Source organism: Gopherus evgoodei, chromosome 1 (genome assembly GCF_007399415.2).
Source record: "Gopherus evgoodei ecotype Sinaloan lineage chromosome 1, rGopEvg1_v1.p, whole genome shotgun sequence".
NCBI lineage: Eukaryota > Metazoa > Chordata > Testudines > Testudinidae > Gopherus > Gopherus evgoodei.
Genome location: NC_044322.1, coordinates 230,212,169 through 230,232,953, shown reverse-complemented (window position 1 = coordinate 230,232,953; position 20,785 = coordinate 230,212,169). Strand labels below are relative to the sequence as shown.

The 20,785-nt window shown below is 45.8% G+C and overlaps 1 protein-coding gene across 1 annotated transcript in view; it reads left to right on the top strand.

The window, feature by feature from the left end:
- The first annotated feature begins 1,763 nt into the window (after nucleotides 1-1,763).
- The window catches only part of LOC115637528 (rho guanine nucleotide exchange factor 5-like), a 46,085-nt gene continuing 27,063 nt past the window's right edge, over nucleotides 1,764-20,785 (top strand). Inside the window, exon 1 of the mRNA XM_030538847.1 lies at nucleotides 1,764-1,918. Within this exon, the coding sequence (XP_030394707.1) occupies nucleotides 1,781-1,918 (138 nt within the window). The 5' untranslated portion in view covers nucleotides 1,764-1,780. The remainder of the gene's footprint in view (nucleotides 1,919-20,785) is intronic.

Sequence of the window (20,785 nt, the reverse complement as noted above, 5' to 3'; positions counted from 1 at the left end):
TGATCTCACTGAAAGAAACACCAGCAGGATGGATGTAATGATATGTACCAGTAGCCACTATTTTTTTCTCTTCTGATCCCAGGATATCAATTGTGAGAGGGACATTATCCAAGAGGTGGAACAAAGGGCAGTTGGGATCCATATTATCTCATCTTCTCCTGCTACCTCCTCAGCCTGTGCCATCTCATTATCTCCTCTATTGTTTGGGTTTCCATACCCCCTCTCCCCTTTTTTTTCATTGTATTCTCACACTCCACTCCTTTTCTGTCTCAAGTGAAGGAACTTCCTACAGAATCTCTCGAGAGCTACAGCTGGAACGTGGTGGATAACAGATTTTTTTTTTTGTTCACTGGCAATTCTGGAAAAAAAATTGAGTTGGGCAGAAATTTTCGGTGAAGCAGAAAGTCGAAAAAATTTCGTTTGTGTCAAACAAAACATGCATCTAATTTTTGAGCATAGTTTACCTGTAAAAAAAGGAAACTTTGAAACAAAAGGGCATTTTGATTTGAAAAATAAAAACATTTCAACCTGAAGAAGTAAAACAGTTTTGATTGTGTTTTTTGCCATTTGTTTAGGTTTTGTTTTTTACTGAAGCAATTTGACAAAATCAACACTAAGTCATTTAAAGTTTCAGTGGGGCTGAATCTGCATATTTCACCGAAAAAGGTTTTGGCAAAAATATTTCACCCAGCTCTAGGTGCAACCTGCCTAGCAGAGAGGGATAGCCTCTGCATTTCCTCCACATGTAGCTGATTGCTGTCCACTCTCATCCCACCCCTATGCATAGGGATATGGGGAAGGCTTCATGAGATGATTCCTCAGGATATTTAACTGACTCATGTTATGCGTGCATCTGTATATGTGTGCTTGTTGTGGGCTGGGAGTTTCAAATGATCTGAAGGCAGTTGGAGTTCCAAACCCCACTGAATTTCTATGGGGTTAGGGTGCCTAATGCCCTTAGACCTTGTTGAAAATCCCACCGGTAGTCCTTAGGTTCCCCACAGTCTTCTGCTGCAGAAGTGGAGCCCTGCTGCTTGTTCCTTTTATTTCTGTCATCCGCAGTGTTGCCAACTCACACAAGATTTGGTGTTTTCTCTTGAGGTCCAGCTGTTGGGACTTGAGACTTGGCATGAGAATATCTGTTTTTGTTTAAAAATAAAGTATCTAGCCCTCATGCTTGTAGAGAAATGCTTGAAGACATGACTCAAGTGGGCCCTTAAGGCTCAGAAGCCAGAAAGCACAAATTAACCCCCCTCCCACTCCCACTTCTTATTTAAAAATAAAAAACCCTCGTGAGTTTTAAGCCATTATTTCTTAGGGCCTGATTGTTGAATGGTTGAGCCTGGAAATACTGGATCCGCTTTGGTTTTTAAGGTGAAATAAAAAAGCAAACCAGTTATGGTTCAACTTTACATTTCTAGATGATACTGGCCCAAGCACTAGCTTTGCCCCGAGAAAAATCCCAGACTCAGACTTTTTAGTTTTTAAAAGTGTGGTGACTTCTTAATGCCTAAATAATCTAAGGTTGTAACCTTCCTTCCTGTCTCTCCTTTCATCCCTTCTTGTCTCCCTGTGTTATTCTTTCACTTTTCTTTGTGCTCAGCTTTCTCTCTCTCGCTCTCTCTCTCTCCTCTCTTAACTTGGTCTGTGATTGTGAGTTCTGTATTTCCTTACTAGACTCTGCACTGCAGAGAAGACCAATCAGCCTGTAGCTCTCCTTGCTTCCTGTCTCTCCCAGCTAGAGTAGGTGTGCCCTACTCACCTGAAAAGTTAGACACAAATGAAATACCTTCAGCCTCAGGGAAGACAGAAAAACTTAAACCTGATTCCAATTGCAGGAGCGAAAGCAGGAGCAGCTACCGGAACTGGGCTCAAAGCAAAGCACTGGCCCAAAAATCAAGGATGTGACACCCAGCAGGTAAGAGAACCGGATTCTGTCTCTCTTAGCAGTACTATGGGAGGGAAAACTTTGTTTTATTGCTACATTCCTGGGGGAATCGGGGCGGGAGAGATATGAGGCCTTGTATAGGAATTCCAGCTGAGCCGTGTTAGAAGATTTAATCAAGAATGTAATGATATCTGACAGGCAACTTCACCAAAGCAGCAAGGAGAGAGGGAGGAGATCGGCCCACCATTTTAGGATACAGAGTGAAATCTCCAGGGAGTATTCCCTCCCGTGGGATAATAAACAGAGGCCTGGTTCTTAGGTGTATTTCCCTCCTTCAAGCATAGTCATCAGGGGGCTGAGTTTAATTCTTAAAGTGGATATCCCCCTGGGGACAATATCGCAGAGTCTGGATTCAGTCTTCACTGGAAACAGACCCCTCAGGAAAGGGCAGCCTGGGAGTTCTGGGTTCAGTCATCGGCAGATCTGCATCCTTAGGGACAGTAACAAAGGGGCCTGGTTCAAATCCCAGTGGGTGGAGCCCTGTGGGCAAAGTAACCAGGGGTTCTGTTCAGCCTGCAGTGGTTAGAGTGCCCCTAAGTACAGGAAGCAGAAACCCTGGGTTTAATGCCCAAGAAGTAAATCTCCTTTCTTTCCATCCCCTCGCCGCTCCATCCTCCTGACAATAACTAGGGCCTGAGGTCTAGGTCTAGTCCTGGTTTCAGTTTGCAGTGAAGAGTTTAATAGAGCCCCCACTCTGCCCTCTGCGTCTGGTGTCTGCTAACTCTCAGCCAGAGGTGGCCACTGAGGACAGTGACTGGGAGCTCTGGACAGTCTGAACTCTGGACACTTTGTTTTCTTCCTCAGTTTGTTTGCTGAGTCTTATGACTTTTATGGCATGAAGGAGTTTGCTGGAAGTCAGGAGAGTGAGTTTCAGGGTACTTGAATACTACGCTTCTCCTCTTGCTCTCCCAACAGTTTGGAAATCCCTGCCTCCAGTGTCTCTCCCAGCAACCTTGATGTGACGAGCAAAGACTAGGGGGGGTCACAACAACCTGCCTAAAAGCCTTAATACCCGTATTTCTCACTGCACTGTCATCTCCTCCCCATAACACTCACACTTCATGTTGTGCTCCTGCCACAAACTCAGAGGTTGTATGGGAGCTGGATCAGATCTGGGAAGGAGGCCTCTGTAGGCCCCATAGAGAATACTGGATTGAGAGTGGGAAGAAGAGATTTGTTGAGATGGACTGGTTGTGAGGAGAAGGCATTTGTGACTGTTCCAGGGGTTATAATGGATGTGTATACAGCCAGGGGAGGAGGTGGCTGTATGCCAGTTCCTTGGGATATTGCAGAGCTGAATTGGGTCAGAGAAGAGGTTTCTGTGATGTGGTCCTTAGCCATGTTTTGGAGCTGGAGAGCATCAGAAGAGCCGGAGCCGGTGACTTCTTAGTTGGATAATCTATTGGAGATGGAGTGGATGAGGGGAGGAGCTCCGATCCCATTTCTGGAGGGTGAATATAAGCTTTACTGGTTCAAGGGAAAAGTATATGTGTGATCCATACTCCATTCAGTGTATTGGAACTGAGTAAGATCTCAGGGAAGAGGCACACATGACCTAGACCATTAAGTTGAAACTGCATTTCAGGAGAAAAACACTCCTCATCCCTATGGATGGACAAACCCTGCTAGCTCAGATCCAGTCTGTCACTCTGCTAACGTGGGATTGTCCCCTGTAGTTCATGTTAGTAGTTCATACAGCAGTCCAGTCATGTGTTAAATGCCCCAAGCAATGGGGCTTCTGAACTTTCTTTGGGAAGCTATTTCACAGCCTAATCAATCTCACTGACAGAAAGTCATTCCTGATATTCAGGACTTTCCTAATTTCAATCCCACTATTCTGAGTCATAGTCTCTTGCGCCGCCCTAATAATTCCTCTCCTTCTTTGGGGTTCACTCTTTTCAAAGACTTCTAGACTGCTATCTAAGGGTGGGTGCATGCGGCAAAAAGTTTTCTACAAATGTTAATCTGAAAAAAAAATTAAAATGAGCTTTCTCCATTTATGTTCATGCCCCTTCTGTGTTCACTTTGCATGGTTATCCTAGCAAGGCACAGTTTAAGAAAGATTGTAAAATAATTATGGAAAGTGATTTTTGAATTCAGACTTCTGAGCAGTCACACTAGACATCTCATCAGGGTACCAAAATTTACCTGGTGACTTACGTACCTAATCAAAATGGCTCAAACTTTGTATGGTGAACAAATCTGAAGGAAAAAAAAAGTGGCCTGTTAACAGACGATTTCCAACTAGCAAAATGAAGCAAATAAATTGTTTTGAGTTATTCTCCCAGTTCCATGTTATCATGCCCACCACCTAGTGACTGTTTACCTAAATTAAAAATGCTTAGATAATTTAATAGTCTCTTCCCAGAAGTCTATCCCTCCAGCTGCCCTAGTTGTTTTCATTGTTGTAGCTCTTCTCTGAATGCCCTATTTTCTTTCTGCTAATGAGGTACCCAGAAATGAATTCAGTGATACAGATGTAGTTGTGCCCATGTCTGAGCCATGTAGCGAGGAAGCATTGCCTTCCTACTCCAGGATGTGAAGCCTCTGCTTATGCAGCCCAAAATTAATAGATTCTGAGGCCAAAATGGACCAATGCAATCATCAAGTGTGACCTCCTGTATACCACAGGCTAAAGAACCTCACCTAATAGTTTAGATACCAAGATCAAAACTTCTGTTTGAACTTTCTGTTAGAAATACACCCAGTCTCGATTTAAACACTTAAAGTGATGGAAAATCTACCACATCCACAGATAAATTGTTCCAAATGGTTAATTACCCTCACTGTTACAAATGTGTGCCTTATTATTTCTTGTCTGAATTTGTTTAGCATCAGCTTCAGTTTCCAGCCATTGAATCTTTCCTGCGAGGTTAAAGAGCCATCTATCAGAATTACACAGGCCATTTTTGCAGGAATATTGCATTGCAAACTCATATCTGTTGTCCATTGTCCAAGACATTGTCCATCACCACTCCCTAAATTTCATGAAGGTTTATGCTGCAGCCTCAAGTAACGCTGTAATTTATGATGGGGGGGTGGGCCCAGAATGGGCAGTTGGGGCACAAATGTGTGTCCAAGTCAGTTTGTCCCTCAGTTTCTGTGCTGGGGATGGGGAGTGGGGTCTTAGCAGGACCTGAAAAATGGGATTCTGGTCTGTGTATTCAGGCTGAGGAGGACATTGTTTAATCCAGCAGGGGTGCATTGAAGCTGGATCACGTGAGGAGGGGTAGTGACCTGGTTGTGCTGTATCTGACACTCATGATGCCAAAGTTGCTAGGTAACAGTGTTCTGCTCTATGGATGCAGGGCTCTTAACTTGTTTTATGGATTGAGTTGTGTGGGTGCAGGTCAGCGATAACCTGTCTGAACTGGTCTGTTCAGCTCACAGGAGTTTCTGGCTCTCCTGCTCGTGTAGTTGAATTAGTTAAGTGGTTTTCAAACTTTTTGTATTGGTGACCCCTTTCACATAGCAAGCCTCTGAGTATGACCCCTCTCCTTATAAATTAAAAATGGGGGGGGGAATTTAATTTAATTTAATTTAATAAGGGCTTGGCAGCTGTCAGCCCCACGGAGTTGACAGCTTGTGACCCCCATGTAATCACCTTGCAACCCCCTTGAAAACCTCCTGAATTACTGTCAATAAAAATACTTCTCCCTCCCCACCTAATTCATCTGTTAAGTTTTAAATATTTGTATGCAAATACAACTATAGGGGAATTACTGGAGCGGATACAGGAGCTGGATCGGATTGGGACAGCAGCGCCTGCGACACCAGTGCTGAAGGATGGTTCTGAACTCAGCCAGGACATGGGAGGAGGGTGTGTGACCATAACACTGGCTGATGTATTAGAGCTGAATAGGCACAGAGAAGGTCAGGGTCTGTGACCCCTGCTCTGGAGAGTGCGTCAGAGCTGCCTAGGGTCAGGGGAGGAAGGTATTGGCTCTGGAGCTGGAAAAGGTTTAGAACTGTATCAGGACAAAATCAAGTTTATATGACTTAGTTCTTAGAGGGTGTTTTGGAGATGGAAGAGGCCCGAGTAAGAAGGTGTGTATGGGGTCATCAGTGGAGAGTGTATGGCATATGGATGGAACTGGCGAGGAGACATCTGCAACCTGGTCCTCAGAGGGCATGATGGAGTTGGATTGAGCCAGAGGAGGTGGCTATAAACTAGCTCCCTGATGATGTATTCCAGATAGATTAAGCCAGAGAGAAGTGTTTGGTGACCTGGTCACTAGAGAGTGAATGGGAACCTGACTGCGTCAAGCACAGGACGCAGACACTGGAGGGTATATTTTGAACTGGATTTGGAGAACAGGTGGAACCATCAGCTGCTTAGTTACTGAGGGTACCTCAGAACTGGATCAGATTAGGAAAGGAGAGTCTGTAACCATGCCTTTGTGGTTGTGTCTAAATTGGATTGGGTCAGCCTCACAGTCAGGATGTTTCCAGAGCTGAATCAGGTCAGGAGAGGAAGCCTCTGGAGGCCTCTCAAGGTTTAGGAAATTGCAGATGAATCATTTCACAGGAAGAAGGGCAGCAGCCCAGTTCTGGAAAGTTTTGTCTTGATTGCAATGTATCATGGGAGGAGAGATTAGCAGGCTGGTCACCAAAAAGTGTATGGGCAAGGGTGGCAAGTTATATCGGCCCATGGTGCCCGGGATCCAGCAGTATTCAGAGCCCAGGGGCCTGGCTCCACCAGTGTTCAGGGCTGGATCTCTCCCCTGGCTCCACCTGCTGCCCCCACACGCCTTCCCTGAGTGTCCCCTGGCCCCCACTTGCTGCTCCCCATGCACCTCCCCTGGGCCTCGGAGTGTCCCTGCCTCAAGCGGGCGGCTTCCCTCTGCAGCTTCCTGCTGCCAGCTCCCGGCATCAACTGCTGCCCCAGTGCCCCCGATCCACAAGTGCCCCTGATCCACTAGTGCCAGGCAGGCTGCCTCTGCCCCTGCCCTTCTGCCTCGGTCCCTTTTCTGGCAGGACCCTCCACCAGCACAGGGCCCCCACGCCACCCGCCCGCAGTCACCACTCCTGCCCATGCTGGGCAAGGAGCAGCCCCACCCCTCATCCCCAGTGAGGGGCAGCAGCAGGGGAGGAGGCACACACATGATGGCAGCCCCCCCACCCTCCGCCGGCACATACCACAGGGGAGGGCTTTCTGGACCTGAGAGGAGCCCTGGGAGCACATGCAGTAACAGTGGTGCGGGGTGGGTGTGCTGCTGAGGGGGAAAGAGGGGTCCCTCCCCCAGAGCTAGCTGCTGCTGGCGGGGAGAGGGCTGGGGGGAGTCCTCATCTCTGGCCCCAGCCCTGGAGCACCCTGCCTGCACCCCAAACTCCTCAGCTCCAGCCCTGCCCCATCCCGGAGCCTGAACCCCCAGCCAGAGCCCTCAACCCCCAGCACCCCAACCCTCTACCCCAGCCCAGAGCCCTCTCCTGCACCCTGAATCCCTCATCCCTGGCCCGACCCCGCAGACCTCACCCCTGCACCCGAATCCTCTGCCCCAGCCCTGAGCTCCTCCCACACCCCAAAGCCCTCATCCCCAGCCTGAGCCCTCATCCCCCCACATCCTAACCCTCTGCTCTAGCCCTGACCCCCTTCCACATCCCAAGCCCCTCTCCCCCAGCCCTGATTCCCCTCCTGCACCGTGAACACCTCATCCCTGGCCCCACTCCACAGCCCTCACTCCCACAAACCAACCTTCTGCCTGAGCCCCTCCCACACCCCAAACCCCTCATCACCAGCCACACCACAGAGCCCTCACATTTTTACATTATTTAAAAAAAATATGTATCGGCTTACAAGGCAGATGTGGTGGGGCGGAACTTGGACCCATTCTGGGCACCACCAAAAATTATACAAACCTGCTGCCCCTGCTTATGGGATCTGGTCCAGGTCAAAGAAGGAAGTATTCAGCCCAGGCCTCCTGAGCGTTCTGCTCAGAGCTGGTTCCTGGCAGTGGGGTGATAATTCTAAGTCTCAAAAGTGCTGGGATAATAACATGAACTTTACAAGATGACCCAGGACACGAGAGCTGAGTCTAGGTTACAGGCAGCTTGTACAGCATGTTGGATGTTGCCATTCTTCAGGGCTGCTGGGATAATAACATGAACTTTACAAGATGACCCAGGACAGGAGAGCTGAGTCTAGGTTACAGGCAGCTTGTACAGCATGTTGGATGTTGACATTCTTCAGGGCTACCACAAGGTGGCAGGGTGTCTCTGACTCCAATAGCTACTGTTACATCTTCCATCAATAATCAAATCAAATCTACTCAAATCTGTTTTGTTAATATAAAATTAAAATGTTTAGATATGTATTTTAAAGTGGAGAAAACCTTTAAATAAAAAAGGCAAGTATAAAAATAATTTGAAAAACACATACACACCACTTGGTGTTTTCTTATTTTTTATATATATATATTTATATAGAAATATTCATACACACTGTATATATAGATATTGCCTTGCATTGTTTGTTTTATTCACTTGTTGCTTTGTGTCTGAAATGATATTGTAAGCTCTTTGGGGCAGGGGCAGTCTCTTACTCTGTGTTTTCATGATGCCTAGCACAATGCAGTTTTGATCCTGTGGACGCTAGTCATATATAAATAATTAGTAATAATAACTGCCTCTGTCCATTGCCACCTTGTGTCCCCACCTCCCCTGTGCACATTCCATGTCAGACATATCCACGCTTACAGTAAGTATTTCAGTCTTGAGAGCTGTTAGAAAACAGTAGGGAAAAATGTGGTGGAAGTTTTCAGATCACTAACTTTCCATTTTCCTTAGGAAATCATTTGATGAAGGAGGGAGTGTCCGGATTCAGATAGGGGCTAGGAGAGGCCAGGAGGAGGAGGTGAAATGTGTTAGGAACATACATACCAGGGTTTTGGGCTTGGGAGATAGCAATGGGTAGAGGCCGCAGTACAGCACAGAACCAAACTGGGGCTGTACATCATGATATAATTCAGGGAAAGGAGGCTCTGGGAAAAGGAATGATTCAGAGGACAGGTATTCTACCCTCCTAATGAGCCCTCTTCCTCAAGGCCCAGGTAACGCAGAGACACCATTTCACCTCTGAAGCCATCCAGTACCAGTGTGATGAGCCGAAGAGACAGCTAGAAATGCCAGGTGCTCTCTGTGGATGTCTGGGTCAACCTTGCCATTGGGTCCTCTGAAGGCATCGTGACATACGCCAGCTTAGAAGATCCTCTCTGTGCTTAGAGGATTTCCCTTAGGAAGCTTAGACATTCTCAGAGATCCCTCTCTGATTCACCTTCTCCTCTCTGCACAGCAAACAATGTTACGTGTTTCCACTTCTCTAGTCCTCTACAGCTGCAGGGAATGAGGATAAGAAATCTGGATACACACTGGGACCATGAAGTTGCCTTATCTAGGAACAAGGCCAGACAAGCCAATTTCATCAGCGTGACGTGTGCAGTATCCAGTCACAAGAGTGGGTCCGGACCCTAAAAGGCAGCCTTAGATTGTGATTATGTGGGAGAGTAATGTGGCAGCTGAGTTGTCTGCTGGATGTTTTCAGAGCTAGTGAAAAGTAGCTGTCATCTGTCTGTCTCCATGCAAAATAGCATGCACCTCTATGGTGCTGCTCTGTACACAACAAAAATAAGGTCAAGGTGTGAAGATAAGCACCAAAGGTAAACAACAAGCAACAGAGTCAAGATTTGTTTGGGGTAGTCAAAGCAAAATGGAAAAAAGTGTCTAGAACAAGGGGTGGTGAACATCCATGCAGTACAAGCAGGCATTTAACAGAAGCATGTCTTGCCCAGCACTACTAACAAAGCAATACAAAAGCAAAATATATTCATAAGAATACAATAGGAGAGAAGGTGGGGAAAGAGTTTTCTGTTGTCCCTTGATATATCAATTTAAACAGCAAAGTTCTACAATAGATTGATTTGTGACAGTGGAAATGAACAAAAAGCAAATTCAAAATAGAGGCAGGATCCGACTACAGAACTATTGCAGCAAGTCCATGCAAAAAGACTATTAACCATTCTGTGCTAAAATCAAAAGCTATGCTTCTTATGCTGAGAGAAACAACACTGTGGCAAAGCATAAATTTTCAGGCCTGCATATTGCAAGGGGAAATGTTACTGAGGTAGTAGTAATGGTATGGGCCCGATAGAGCAGAGGTGGGCAAACTACGGCCTGCAGGCCGGATCCGTCCTGCCTGGCCCTGGAGCTCCCAGCTGGGGAGGCTAGTGCCCGGCCCCTCCCCTGCTGTTCCCCCTTCTCCCCGCGCAGCCACACCGGCAGCGCTCTGGGCGGCGGGGTTGTGTGCTCCTGCTGAGCAGAGCGGCAGTGTGTCTGGCTCTGGCCAGGCAGCAAGGCTCCCAGACATGCTGCTCTGAGTGGCATAGTACAGGGACTGGGGGGTTGGATAAGGGGCGGGGCAGTCCCAGGGGGCAGTCAGGGGACAGGGAGTAGGGGGTGCTTGGATGGGATGGAGGTTCTGGGGGGTGGTCAGGAGACAGGGAGGAGGGTGGGTTTGGATAGGCGTGGGAGTCCCAGGGATGCCTGTCAGGGGGCAGGGGTGTGGATATGAGTCAAGGGATGGGGAATGGGGGGGTTGGATAGGCGTGGGTTCCCAGGGGGACTGTCAAGGGGTGGGGGTGTGGATTTGGGTCAGGAGACGAGGAACAGGGGGTGTTGGATAGGTGTGGCATTCCGGGGGAGCTGTCAAGGGGCAAGGGTGTGGAAAGGGGTCGGAGCAGGGGGTTGGATAGGGGCAGGGGGTCCCAGGAGGGGGTGGTTAGGGGATAAGGAGCAGAGGGGGTCGGATGGGTCCAGGTTTCTGAGGGGGGCAATCAGGGGGCGGGAAGTGGGAGGCGGCGAATAGAAAGCAGGGGTCAGGCTATTTGAGGAGGCACAGCCTTTCTTACCCAGCCTTCCACACATTTTTGGAACCCCAGTGTGGCCCTCGGGCCAAAAAGTTTGTCCATTCCTGTGACAGAGCCTTGGTGTCATGATTGGGTTATACAATAGTCTTCAGACAAGGGTTTAAAAAATGGGTGCCTAAAGTTAAGTTCCTAAATCTGCTCCTAAATGAGTCTGGTGTGATTGAACAATTGCAGTGTTGCCAAAGTTTGTGATTTTCTTACAAGTATCACAATATTTGGTGGTGTTCTTAAAGCCACAGTTCCTGCAGCTGAGTGATTATGTGAGAATCTCAGCTTTCATTAAAAATGTCTAGCCCTCGTGGTTGCAGAGAAAAGCTTGAATATGGGGTCTGAGTGTAATCTAAAAGGTTCAAATCAGAAAGCAAAGAAAAAGAGCCTCCATTTGATCATTTTTTAAAATTTCATGATTTTAAGATAATCTCATCCTTTTGGGGGGCCTGAGTCACGATTTTTGAACACATGGGGTTGGCAATTCTGCAGTTGCATTTGAAAGCCACTTATTTAGGTGCCTCACTGTGGACTTAGGAGCCTAACTTCAGGCACCCATTTTTGAAAACCTTGGTTTCACTAGCAGTTATTCAAAGAGGTAGGTAACTTGTATACAGAAGAGCTTGCAGAAGAAAATCAATGAGGCATTTAGTAGGTGGGAATGGTATAAGCCTGTACACTATAACACAGTGGTTTTCAACCTTTTTTCATTTGCAGGTCCCCAAAAAAATTTGAATGGAGGTGCAAACCCCTTTGGAAATCTTAGACATAGTCTGCAGACCCCCAGGTTGAATGAAAATCACTGCTATAACACATCCCAGCAATGTTCACCGCAGGGATCCACCAAAATGCAGCTACCATGTAAAATCTTATTGACCCTGAGAAATAAAATAGCAGAGGAATGTGAGTATTTGGTTAAATAGGAGATTATTGAGGGAGTGAACTCACTGAACAATTGGGTTAACAGTATGATCACTGTGATATAGCCAAATATGCTAAGGAGTTATATGGCCCCAAAAGCCGCAGTGCCCCCAACCCCGGTGCACTTGGCGGCACAGTTTGAGCGCCCGGTGGGCAGCGTGGCTCCAGCACCAGCCATCCCGAGTCCCTGTGGGAGACAGGCCAGCAAGCATCAGCGAGCCTAGGCCAGCCAGGCTAGAGCGCTGGGAACTGCAGGAGAGGGCCTGGCCTGGGGGTGGAGAGTGGGTGGGGCCACAGTAGGCTGTTTAGGGAGAGACAGCCTCCCCCTGCCTATGATAGCTGCCGTCTATGAAAACAGAATAACTGTATTCTTTTAAAACCTCATGAATGAGGCGTCATCTCTGTGGTTATAGCACTCTGTGATTACGCAAAGACATCTTTCCAACGTGTTGCCATCCATATGGTGTTGCTTGTTTCACAACTTTCCTTTGTTCATTCATTTTGGTTGCCTTTTTTCATTTGTCACTTTGATTACTTAGTGCTGGATTCTGGAGCACTATGAGGTGCTGCATGACCGTTCCTTCCTGGGTGTTATCAGTTGAGGATTTTTGTGAGGGAATGTTAGAGGAAGGCTTGTCTGGTTGTTAAGCACTGACTAGGACTCAGGAGATCTCAGCTCAAATTCAGACTCTGGCACAGACTGCCTGTGTGATGTGAGCCAAGTGAAGTGATTTTTCTGTCTCCGTTCCCCAGCTGTAAAATGGGGATAATTTTTCTGCACTTGGTCTGTCTTGTTTAATGAGGCTATAAGCTTCTCAGGGCAGGGACTGCCTCTGATTACTGTGAGTTCAGCACCTCACCCAACTGGGGCCCTGATCTCAATTGTACACTACTGTAATACTGCTACTAATAATGGCAAGTGCAAAATGTGGATGCTGTTTCTCTGGAATTGGAGAATCATTCTAAAGGGCTGACAGTATATGGGTAAGTTTCTTTACACTTAAATCAGATGGCTTATGATCATATTCAGCTCTAACATGGTCATGGCATGCTCAGGTTCAGGTGTGAATTTGCTGTTCTTGGTGCTTAATTAGTAGACACCTACTGGCCCCAAGGACTAAGCCTCCTACTCAGCAGCAGAGGCAAAAGATGCACAGCGCCCTGGGGAGAAGCCGAGAGCACTCCCTGCTGGCTGCCAGTGAAATGTCCCCGGGTCTTTAATTCTTTTGGTTCAGCCTTAGGTCCAAAGGTGCCTTTAGAACTCTCTTCCCCAACTGCTGAGGTGGGGTTTTGCACATACACTGTCGTCCCTCTGTCTCCTCCCTATCTGCTGTGATGCAGGGCCAGATTTAGGGGAAGGAGAGCCAGGTGACTGCCGGGGGTGTTGGGCTTGGTTGGGGCACTGGGCTCAGGGTACTGTTTTTGTTGTTTGCAACAAAAGGAAAAATACAATCTTTGAAGTAAAATGTTTCAGATATTCCATATGTGGATTCATTTTTCACTAACTACCTAGAATGTTCTAGACCTTTGTAGAATCTTGTGGAACCTTGCAGACTTTCTGAGAACTACATTTTCCTTGAACTTCCTAGAAAGTTGTCAGCCAGGCCCCCATGGATATATAAGGGGCAGGGCATCTCCAGTCAGTGAGTATAAGAATGAAGTGAAGTGAGAGCCCAGCTGCGACATTGTGAACCTTGTTTTAGTGTGTAATTGTGAACGTGTACGTATATTTTAAGACTTGAAGAGTGTAAATAGTGACTAATAAAGGACATATTTAGTGAGACGTCAGAGATATCGATCAAACTCCTATCTACACAACAATATAAAAGAAATACTGTTACTTCTTTTGCCAAGCTTAACATGTGGTGTTTGATGATTTTCTAAGACTGTGAAAATAGACTTTTGCTCTCCCTAATACTGTCTGTTTTCCCCTGTAGAAAATAAAAGATGCCCCTGAAGAAGCCTTCAGGAGCTCAATATAGGACATGAAGAGCTCAGTTGCAATCTAGTTTGCAGCAAGGGGAAAATTCGATGGGAAAATATCTGAAACAGAACAACAAAGACTGGGCTTTAGGCAGTAGCAATCATCCCAGTGCAGAAGAAATTGTGGAGCGAAGCATAAATGATGTAAGTCCTATTACTAAGGTAAGGAATGGAAATGTGAGGAAAGTGATGGAGAATTGTCCAATTTTCCTGGTGGTGTAAAGAAGAATGTGTCTCACATGAAAATGACTCCATATGAAAAGGAGAGTAATGATAAAGAAGAATCAGCCTCGCATGATGACAGCAACAGCAGTGAGAAAAATTGCACACCACAAACTGATACATCAGATTTTGCTTTATGGCCAGAAATCCTAAACTCTGCCGATATTGATCATGCAATTTTGAATGGGCCGGGCAAAACCAAGGATATGATGTTTCCAGTAAATGAGCAGAAGTGACACTTCTCAAAGTCGCACTGCGAAAGAGTGCTTGAGAATGGTGGGAAAGTGAATCAACATTGGTTAGTTTATTTGAAATCAACTGACAAAGTATTCTGTTTTTGTTGCAAAATATTTGACCAGAATGACGAATCGTTGCTTGCACTTTCTGTGCATAATTACTGGCATAATTTAGTTGATGCTCTGAAACAACATGAAAAGTCACCTGGCCATTTTACGGCCTATTCCCAATGGATGGAGGTCGAGTCCAGGCTCAAGCTGAATAAATGCCTAGATGCAGAAAACCAGTGCATTATTAACGTAGAAACCCAGCAGTGGAGGAACATGCTCAAGCATCTGATCTCAATTACTCTTTTCTTTACAAAGAATAATTTGGCTTTCTAGGGCTCGTTGGATAAGTTGTTCACTGAACATAATGGTAATTTCCTCAGTTTGGTCGAGCTCCGTGGGAAATACAATGATGTCATGCAAGAGTACCTATGTCAAGTAGTTTGTAAAGAAGCTATGGACCACTCCTGCAGCAAAACAATTCAAAATGAATTGATTGACATTATGGCAGGGAAGGTGCTTGATAACATACTGATGCAGCTTGGCAAAGTGAAGTACTACAAAATAATTAGGGACTGCACTTCTGACATTAGTCAAAGTGAAAAGATTCCATTTACAGTAAGATTTGTTGATGATGAGGATGGCTGTATCCAAGTAAAGGAACACTTCATCTGTTTCTGGTCTGTGGATGACTCTACTGGAAAAGGCCTAACAGAACTATCTATGAATGTTTTGAATGAGATAAAACAAAGCTTCAGGACTGCTGCAGCCAAAGCTACAATAACGGCACTGACATGAAAGGAAGAAACAATGGTGTGCAGGCAAGGATCCCTGCACTGAATCCAAGAGCTTTCTTTGTGCCTGATGACTGCCATTCCCTCAACCTGGTTGAGCCAGAAGTAGTGTCATCTTCTTTAGATTTGGTATCTCTCTTTGGAGTACAGCAAAGACTATATACCTCTCATTTTCAGCATCAATTATCAGGTGGAAGATCCTCATGGACAGTGTTACAAATCTGGGAGAGCTGCATTGACAGCGTAAGGCCAGTGAGGTACCAAGTGACTGAGGTTTACGACGCCTTGATGGAACTGGCGTAGTCGAGTAAAGGTGAGGCCAGAATCCAACATGAGGCACAAAGCCTGGCAAACCAGACCATTGACTTCAAATATCTGGTCTTAATTGCAATTTGGCATGATATCCTGTTCCAAGTAAACATTGTAATCAAGGCATTACAAACTCAGTTGATGGACATCACAACTGTTACTACTGCCTTGGTTTCATTGTGGTCTACAGAGACAACAGATTTGAAGATGCCATCACTGCTACTAAAGAAATGGTAGAAAACTCTGCAGTTGACTCTGTCTTCAAGGAAACTCCTATTCATTGGAAGAAGGGATAGTTTGTTACGAGGGCAAAGATGAGGTGATGGGAAGCTTGGCGCTAGTTGACACTGCTCGAGTATCATCGAAGGAAGGTTTGGACAAATGAAGCACCGCAAAAAGACCTGAGGGATGGGGGATGTATGACCTTAGTAAGCTGTCAGCAGATAGGAAAACACTCTTAACAATTGTGTGGACCTTCACCAGACTCTGACACGTGGGGAATGTTCAGACGTCAGTGATAAAGACCTCTATGTTGAATTGGACAACATCCATCACATTTTGCTACATGGGAAGCACTCTCCACTCCAAGTTCTCCACTTCATTCAGGATGCAGAACTGAAGGACACTTTTCCTAATATGGGGAGAGCTTTGAGGATTCTGTTCACGCTGCTGGTCACAGTCACGAGTGGTGAGTTTTTCAAAGCTCAGGCTCATTAAAACATATCTTCACTTGACTACGGCCGACAAGAGACTTACATTGCTTGCTATTCTAGTGCTTGAAAATGATGTTAGCAAGTCTTTGGATCTCTCTGATGCTTTGTTTCAGTTTGTGAGGGCAAAGGCAAGAAAAACGACCTTTTGAACTAAAGGACTAGGGTTAACGTTCTAAGGTTGTCATCTACTGTAACACTGTTTAATACTGCTCCACCCAGTGTTGGTGCACAGGTCAATTTCTTGATGTTAGTATATTTCAGTTATTCTTAAAATTAAAAAGTTTCTATAAGCATAGGAAGAAACCAATTTATTTGCTTATATATGGCATAAATATTGGCATTCATATGTGGCACAGATTTACAGATCCAAGTGTGCAAATTTATAATCTAATATGACAGGGATAACTCATGCATGCAAATCTTGCATCAAAGTTGTGAAATGGGCTACAAATGCAATAAAAATAAGGTATTCAAAAGTTTAATAAATGGCTGGGGGCACTGAAGGTACTCCTTGCCTGGGGTACCATTTGGTCTAGGACTGGCCCTGGCTGTGAGGGAGGACTGGGAGGAGCTTTGCTCATTATTTCTTCTGCTCCCTGCCTCAGTCACAACTGTGAGTAGGGGACTCCTGACCTCTCCTTTCTTCCCATGGCTCCTACAAAAGATGGGCTGATTTCCTATCAGGAGGTTGGGGCCATCTTCTCACCTCTCCACTGCTGTAAGGGGAAGATTCTTTTTGTCTCTTCTCTTCCTCCTCTCCCCTTAATGCTGCAAGAGAGAGTCTCTTCTCCATCTCTCCCTGCCCAGTTGCTGTGATAGCTCCTCTCTCTGCTTTTTCCCAATTCCCATCATCTACTGTGCAGAGGGAACCACCCATAGCCTCAGCCTCTCTCTCTCTCTCTCTCTCTCTCTCTCCCTCCCCACAAGCCCCAATCCCCAGATAGAATAGTGGGTTCTTTCCACTTTCTTCCTTCTCTTTCTGCACCCTCCCCCATGTTTCCGCTGGACAGTTTCCCTCTCTTTCTAAGCTGCTCAAAAACATACCAGCCTCAGTTCTCTGCTGCAGCTGTTTCTAGCATGTTCTGGACTTCTTTACTGAACTCAGTCTGCCAAGTCTCACAGATTTTTGTGGAGGAATTTGATGGGGGATGGCAGCAGCTGTGTGTGGTGGTGGTGCGTGTATGGGAGGGTGGGGGGAAGGAGGCTGCAGGAGCTGGATGTTCCAGAGGAGCTTGTTGAACACATGGAGGAAGTGGTTTTCAGTTTCATTGCTCCTCAAATTGCTCCAAGCACTGGCAGTGATAATGAGTCAAGGTTGATAAATCTCATGCTGCTGGTGCCTGTATTCCAGGGGAAGTTTGCAAGCCCCGGCATACACTGTTGTTCACTCCTGGCTGCAGCGCTGTTGAATCCTTTATACCTCCTGCATCTTGTGTTGAAATTTGTTTTGGGTGAGATGATGTTGCAAGGCAGGCAAAGGAAACTGTAACTGCCACAGACTACAGCGTGAGTCATCATGACTGTTCAGAGACTTTTACTGCCCCACACCCTGACTTCCAGCCAGCACACTGAAGTAGTGAGCACCAGAGAGTTTAGGCACATAGACCCTGCTTCTCTGTTTGGCACAGGAGTGGGGTGGAGGAAATGGAGGTGGTTTTAAGCATCCTGCGTGAACTCCCATGTTTTTGGCCAAGCCCCTGGCATAAATTACAGCAGCCTCAAAGCTGCTTTAGCTTATGCTCTGACTGTAAGGCCAATTGTAAGCCCTCTGCTAGCCGAAGATAGCCAGAGTACAGAGCATTTTGTCATGCCCTTCCTTCCCCCAGCATGCCCCCTACATTGGCGGCTAAGAAGGGGAGTGGTGTAGAGTCATTCCATTAGCTCTGTGCTATCTCTTGTGAACCCCCTTGCTAAGGGGTGGTCCCTGGAAGTCACTTCTGCCTAATTTATAGGGTCATTACACCGCTGGAATGGGGTAAAGAGGCTGTAAGGCAATCAAGAATTGGGCCCTGTGTCTATAAAGGTTGGCAAAAGGTAATGTGGACTTTTTAATCACTCAGCCAATAAATATCACAAGGAGCCATTCAGGCTTCAAATTTGTTCACTCAGAGCTTCCCTACAACTAGAGTTAACTCACATTGTAGGTTATGTGCTTTTGAGGATTTCTTTGTTTTCATTGGCTCTGGTTCCTTCCTTTGATAATCACAGTGTGTATGTGGTCTCTTCTTGGCAAATGACTGTCAGGGCTGATGAACAGAAGGCACATTCTGTGAATAGCTCAACTCCTTTGTGGCTGCATATTCAATCAACATATCAAGCTTCATATTTTCCAATGGATCAAGAGATAGCAGCACACTTAAAACGTAAATTGATTAGGAGATCATAACTAGTGGTGGCTGAATGATTATAACATAAAATTAATGTTTCAGCCTTGCTGGCTCATGCCTGCTTTCTAGCTTGCATATGCTTCATAGTGTAAGCAGTCACTGTCATATCCAGAGAGATGCATGGGAACTGGAGGGATTCATTTGCAGAATTTACATACTAGTAGGTTTACTTAGGCCCCAGTGTCAAATTGAAATCTAATAATATACAGACCTGGATCCTGTGAAGTGCTGGGTGCCTTCTACATGCATTGAAGGCAGTGGGAGTTGAGATTGCTGAGCATCTTTGCAGGATTGAACCAGAAGCAAATGGGCCTGACAGGATCTCTGCAAATAGTTTGTGCATGATGGATCTGACTGTTGAGCATTGTTAGCATTGACTGTGATCACAAAATTGTCTGCCACCTGTTGGTTATTTGTATGTGCAGCACAATAGGCCAGATCAAAATGATTTTGGAAACTGAGTTAGTGAATGGTTTAATTTTGTAGTGTAGGGAAGGTGCAAGCAATTTAAAACTGCAAACTAGAGATAAGAGCTATCCAGACAATACTAAAATAGTGAAAGAGAATGTAGTGGTTAGTACAACCCTTCCCCAGCTAGCCTTAGAGAAATGCTTTTCAGAGAAGGAGTCCTCCTTTCCAGTGTTGCCAACTCTTTTGATTTTTATCATAAATCTCATAGATTCATAGACTTAAGGTCAGAAGGGACCATTATGGTCATCTAGTCTGACCTCCTGCACAATGCAGGCCACAGAATCTCACCCACTCTCTCCTGTACAAACCCCTAACCTATGTCTGAGTTACTGAAGTCCTCAAATCATGGTTTAAAGACCTTAAGAGAATCCTCCAGCAAGTGACCCATGCTCCATGCTGCAGAGGAAGGCAAAAACCCTCCAGGGCCTCTGCAAATCTTCCCTGGAGGAAAATTCCTTCCCAACTCCAGTTAAACCAGGCGATCAGTTAAACCCTGAGCATATGGGCAAGACTCACCAGCCAGCACCCAGGAAAGAATTCTCTGTAGTAACTCTCATGCTAGTTGCTGTCTGTATTAAAGCCCCAGCTCCCTGAGCCAGGTGATTACATGAGATTTTTTTTTTTTTAAATGAAGGTGACAAAGAGTTTTGAGTCCTCATGGTTGAAGAGAAAAGCCTGAAATTTGTGATCTTTACAGACTCAAAAACAAGAGGGCAAATAAATATAATCTTGTATTAATTTTTTTTTAAATCTCATGATATTTTTGAGACTGACTCCTGATGTTTTTTTAAACCCTTGGGATCAGCAATACTGTTACCCAGTGTCTTGCTCAGCTGACCCAATACTTAGGACAGTTAAGCTGCGAGTACAGAGAACAATCTGTATTCAGCTCTCTTTCAGCTAACCATTACCCGAGACATTGTTGACTGTTGTTTGCCCTTATCTACACCTGCGGCTTAACTGTGCTCAGTACCATTGCAGCCAAAGTGATCGCTGACACCTGCACTCAGTTCACTGCAGACAAGGCCAATCTTTAAAGTGCTTTTAATTTACTGAGGCATTTAAATGAAATTTGTATCTCACAACACACGTTTGCTTTAGATATAACCTATGTTTTATATTTACAAAAATAGACCCTTGCTATTCCACACGTTATTAACCTGTAGGATTCTGGTTCTTGCTATGGCCCCTGCCTGCCTTTGTGCCAGTGTATAACTACCATAAACCACTGCTGCCACCAGGGAAAGACTTGGCCCAGTGTAGGAACTGACTGGAGACACAGTAAGTGGTCCTGTGTAAATCTCCTTGCAAACACTGACATCATGCTGTGGGTGGGGAGTGGAATTCCCATGACATACATCAGTATGTGGATTTTCAGCTGCTCTGGAGCAGCTTATAGTCAGCTCCCAGAAGAAGGGACTGGTATCAGACCAAGCAGCTCTTGGCTGAGGGCTGCACTGGCACCTGATATAACCCAGGAAGGATGCAAAGGTGACTTAAAGGCCCTTTTGTCCCCGCTGCCCCAGAACTCTGTTGTCTTTGCAGTGCCTCCAGGAAGTGCAACACATGGACATTACCCACTACTCAGCAAAGATTCAACAGCAGATGCTGTTGTGGAGTTTCATAGTACCATAACATCATGATTGAAAAAAAAAAAAAGAAGTGCTGCAGCATAGTATCCAGTAATGGCGTCATTTAAACAAAACCGAATTGCTCAGATACAGGAACGAAGTGTAAATGTTGCTTTTTCAAATTAGTGAGTGATCAGATCATTAAAAGGTTCAGTAAGTCACAATGAGTCTGCTATCCTTTAGTGCAAAGTAGTGAGATGCTACTGTAAGCAG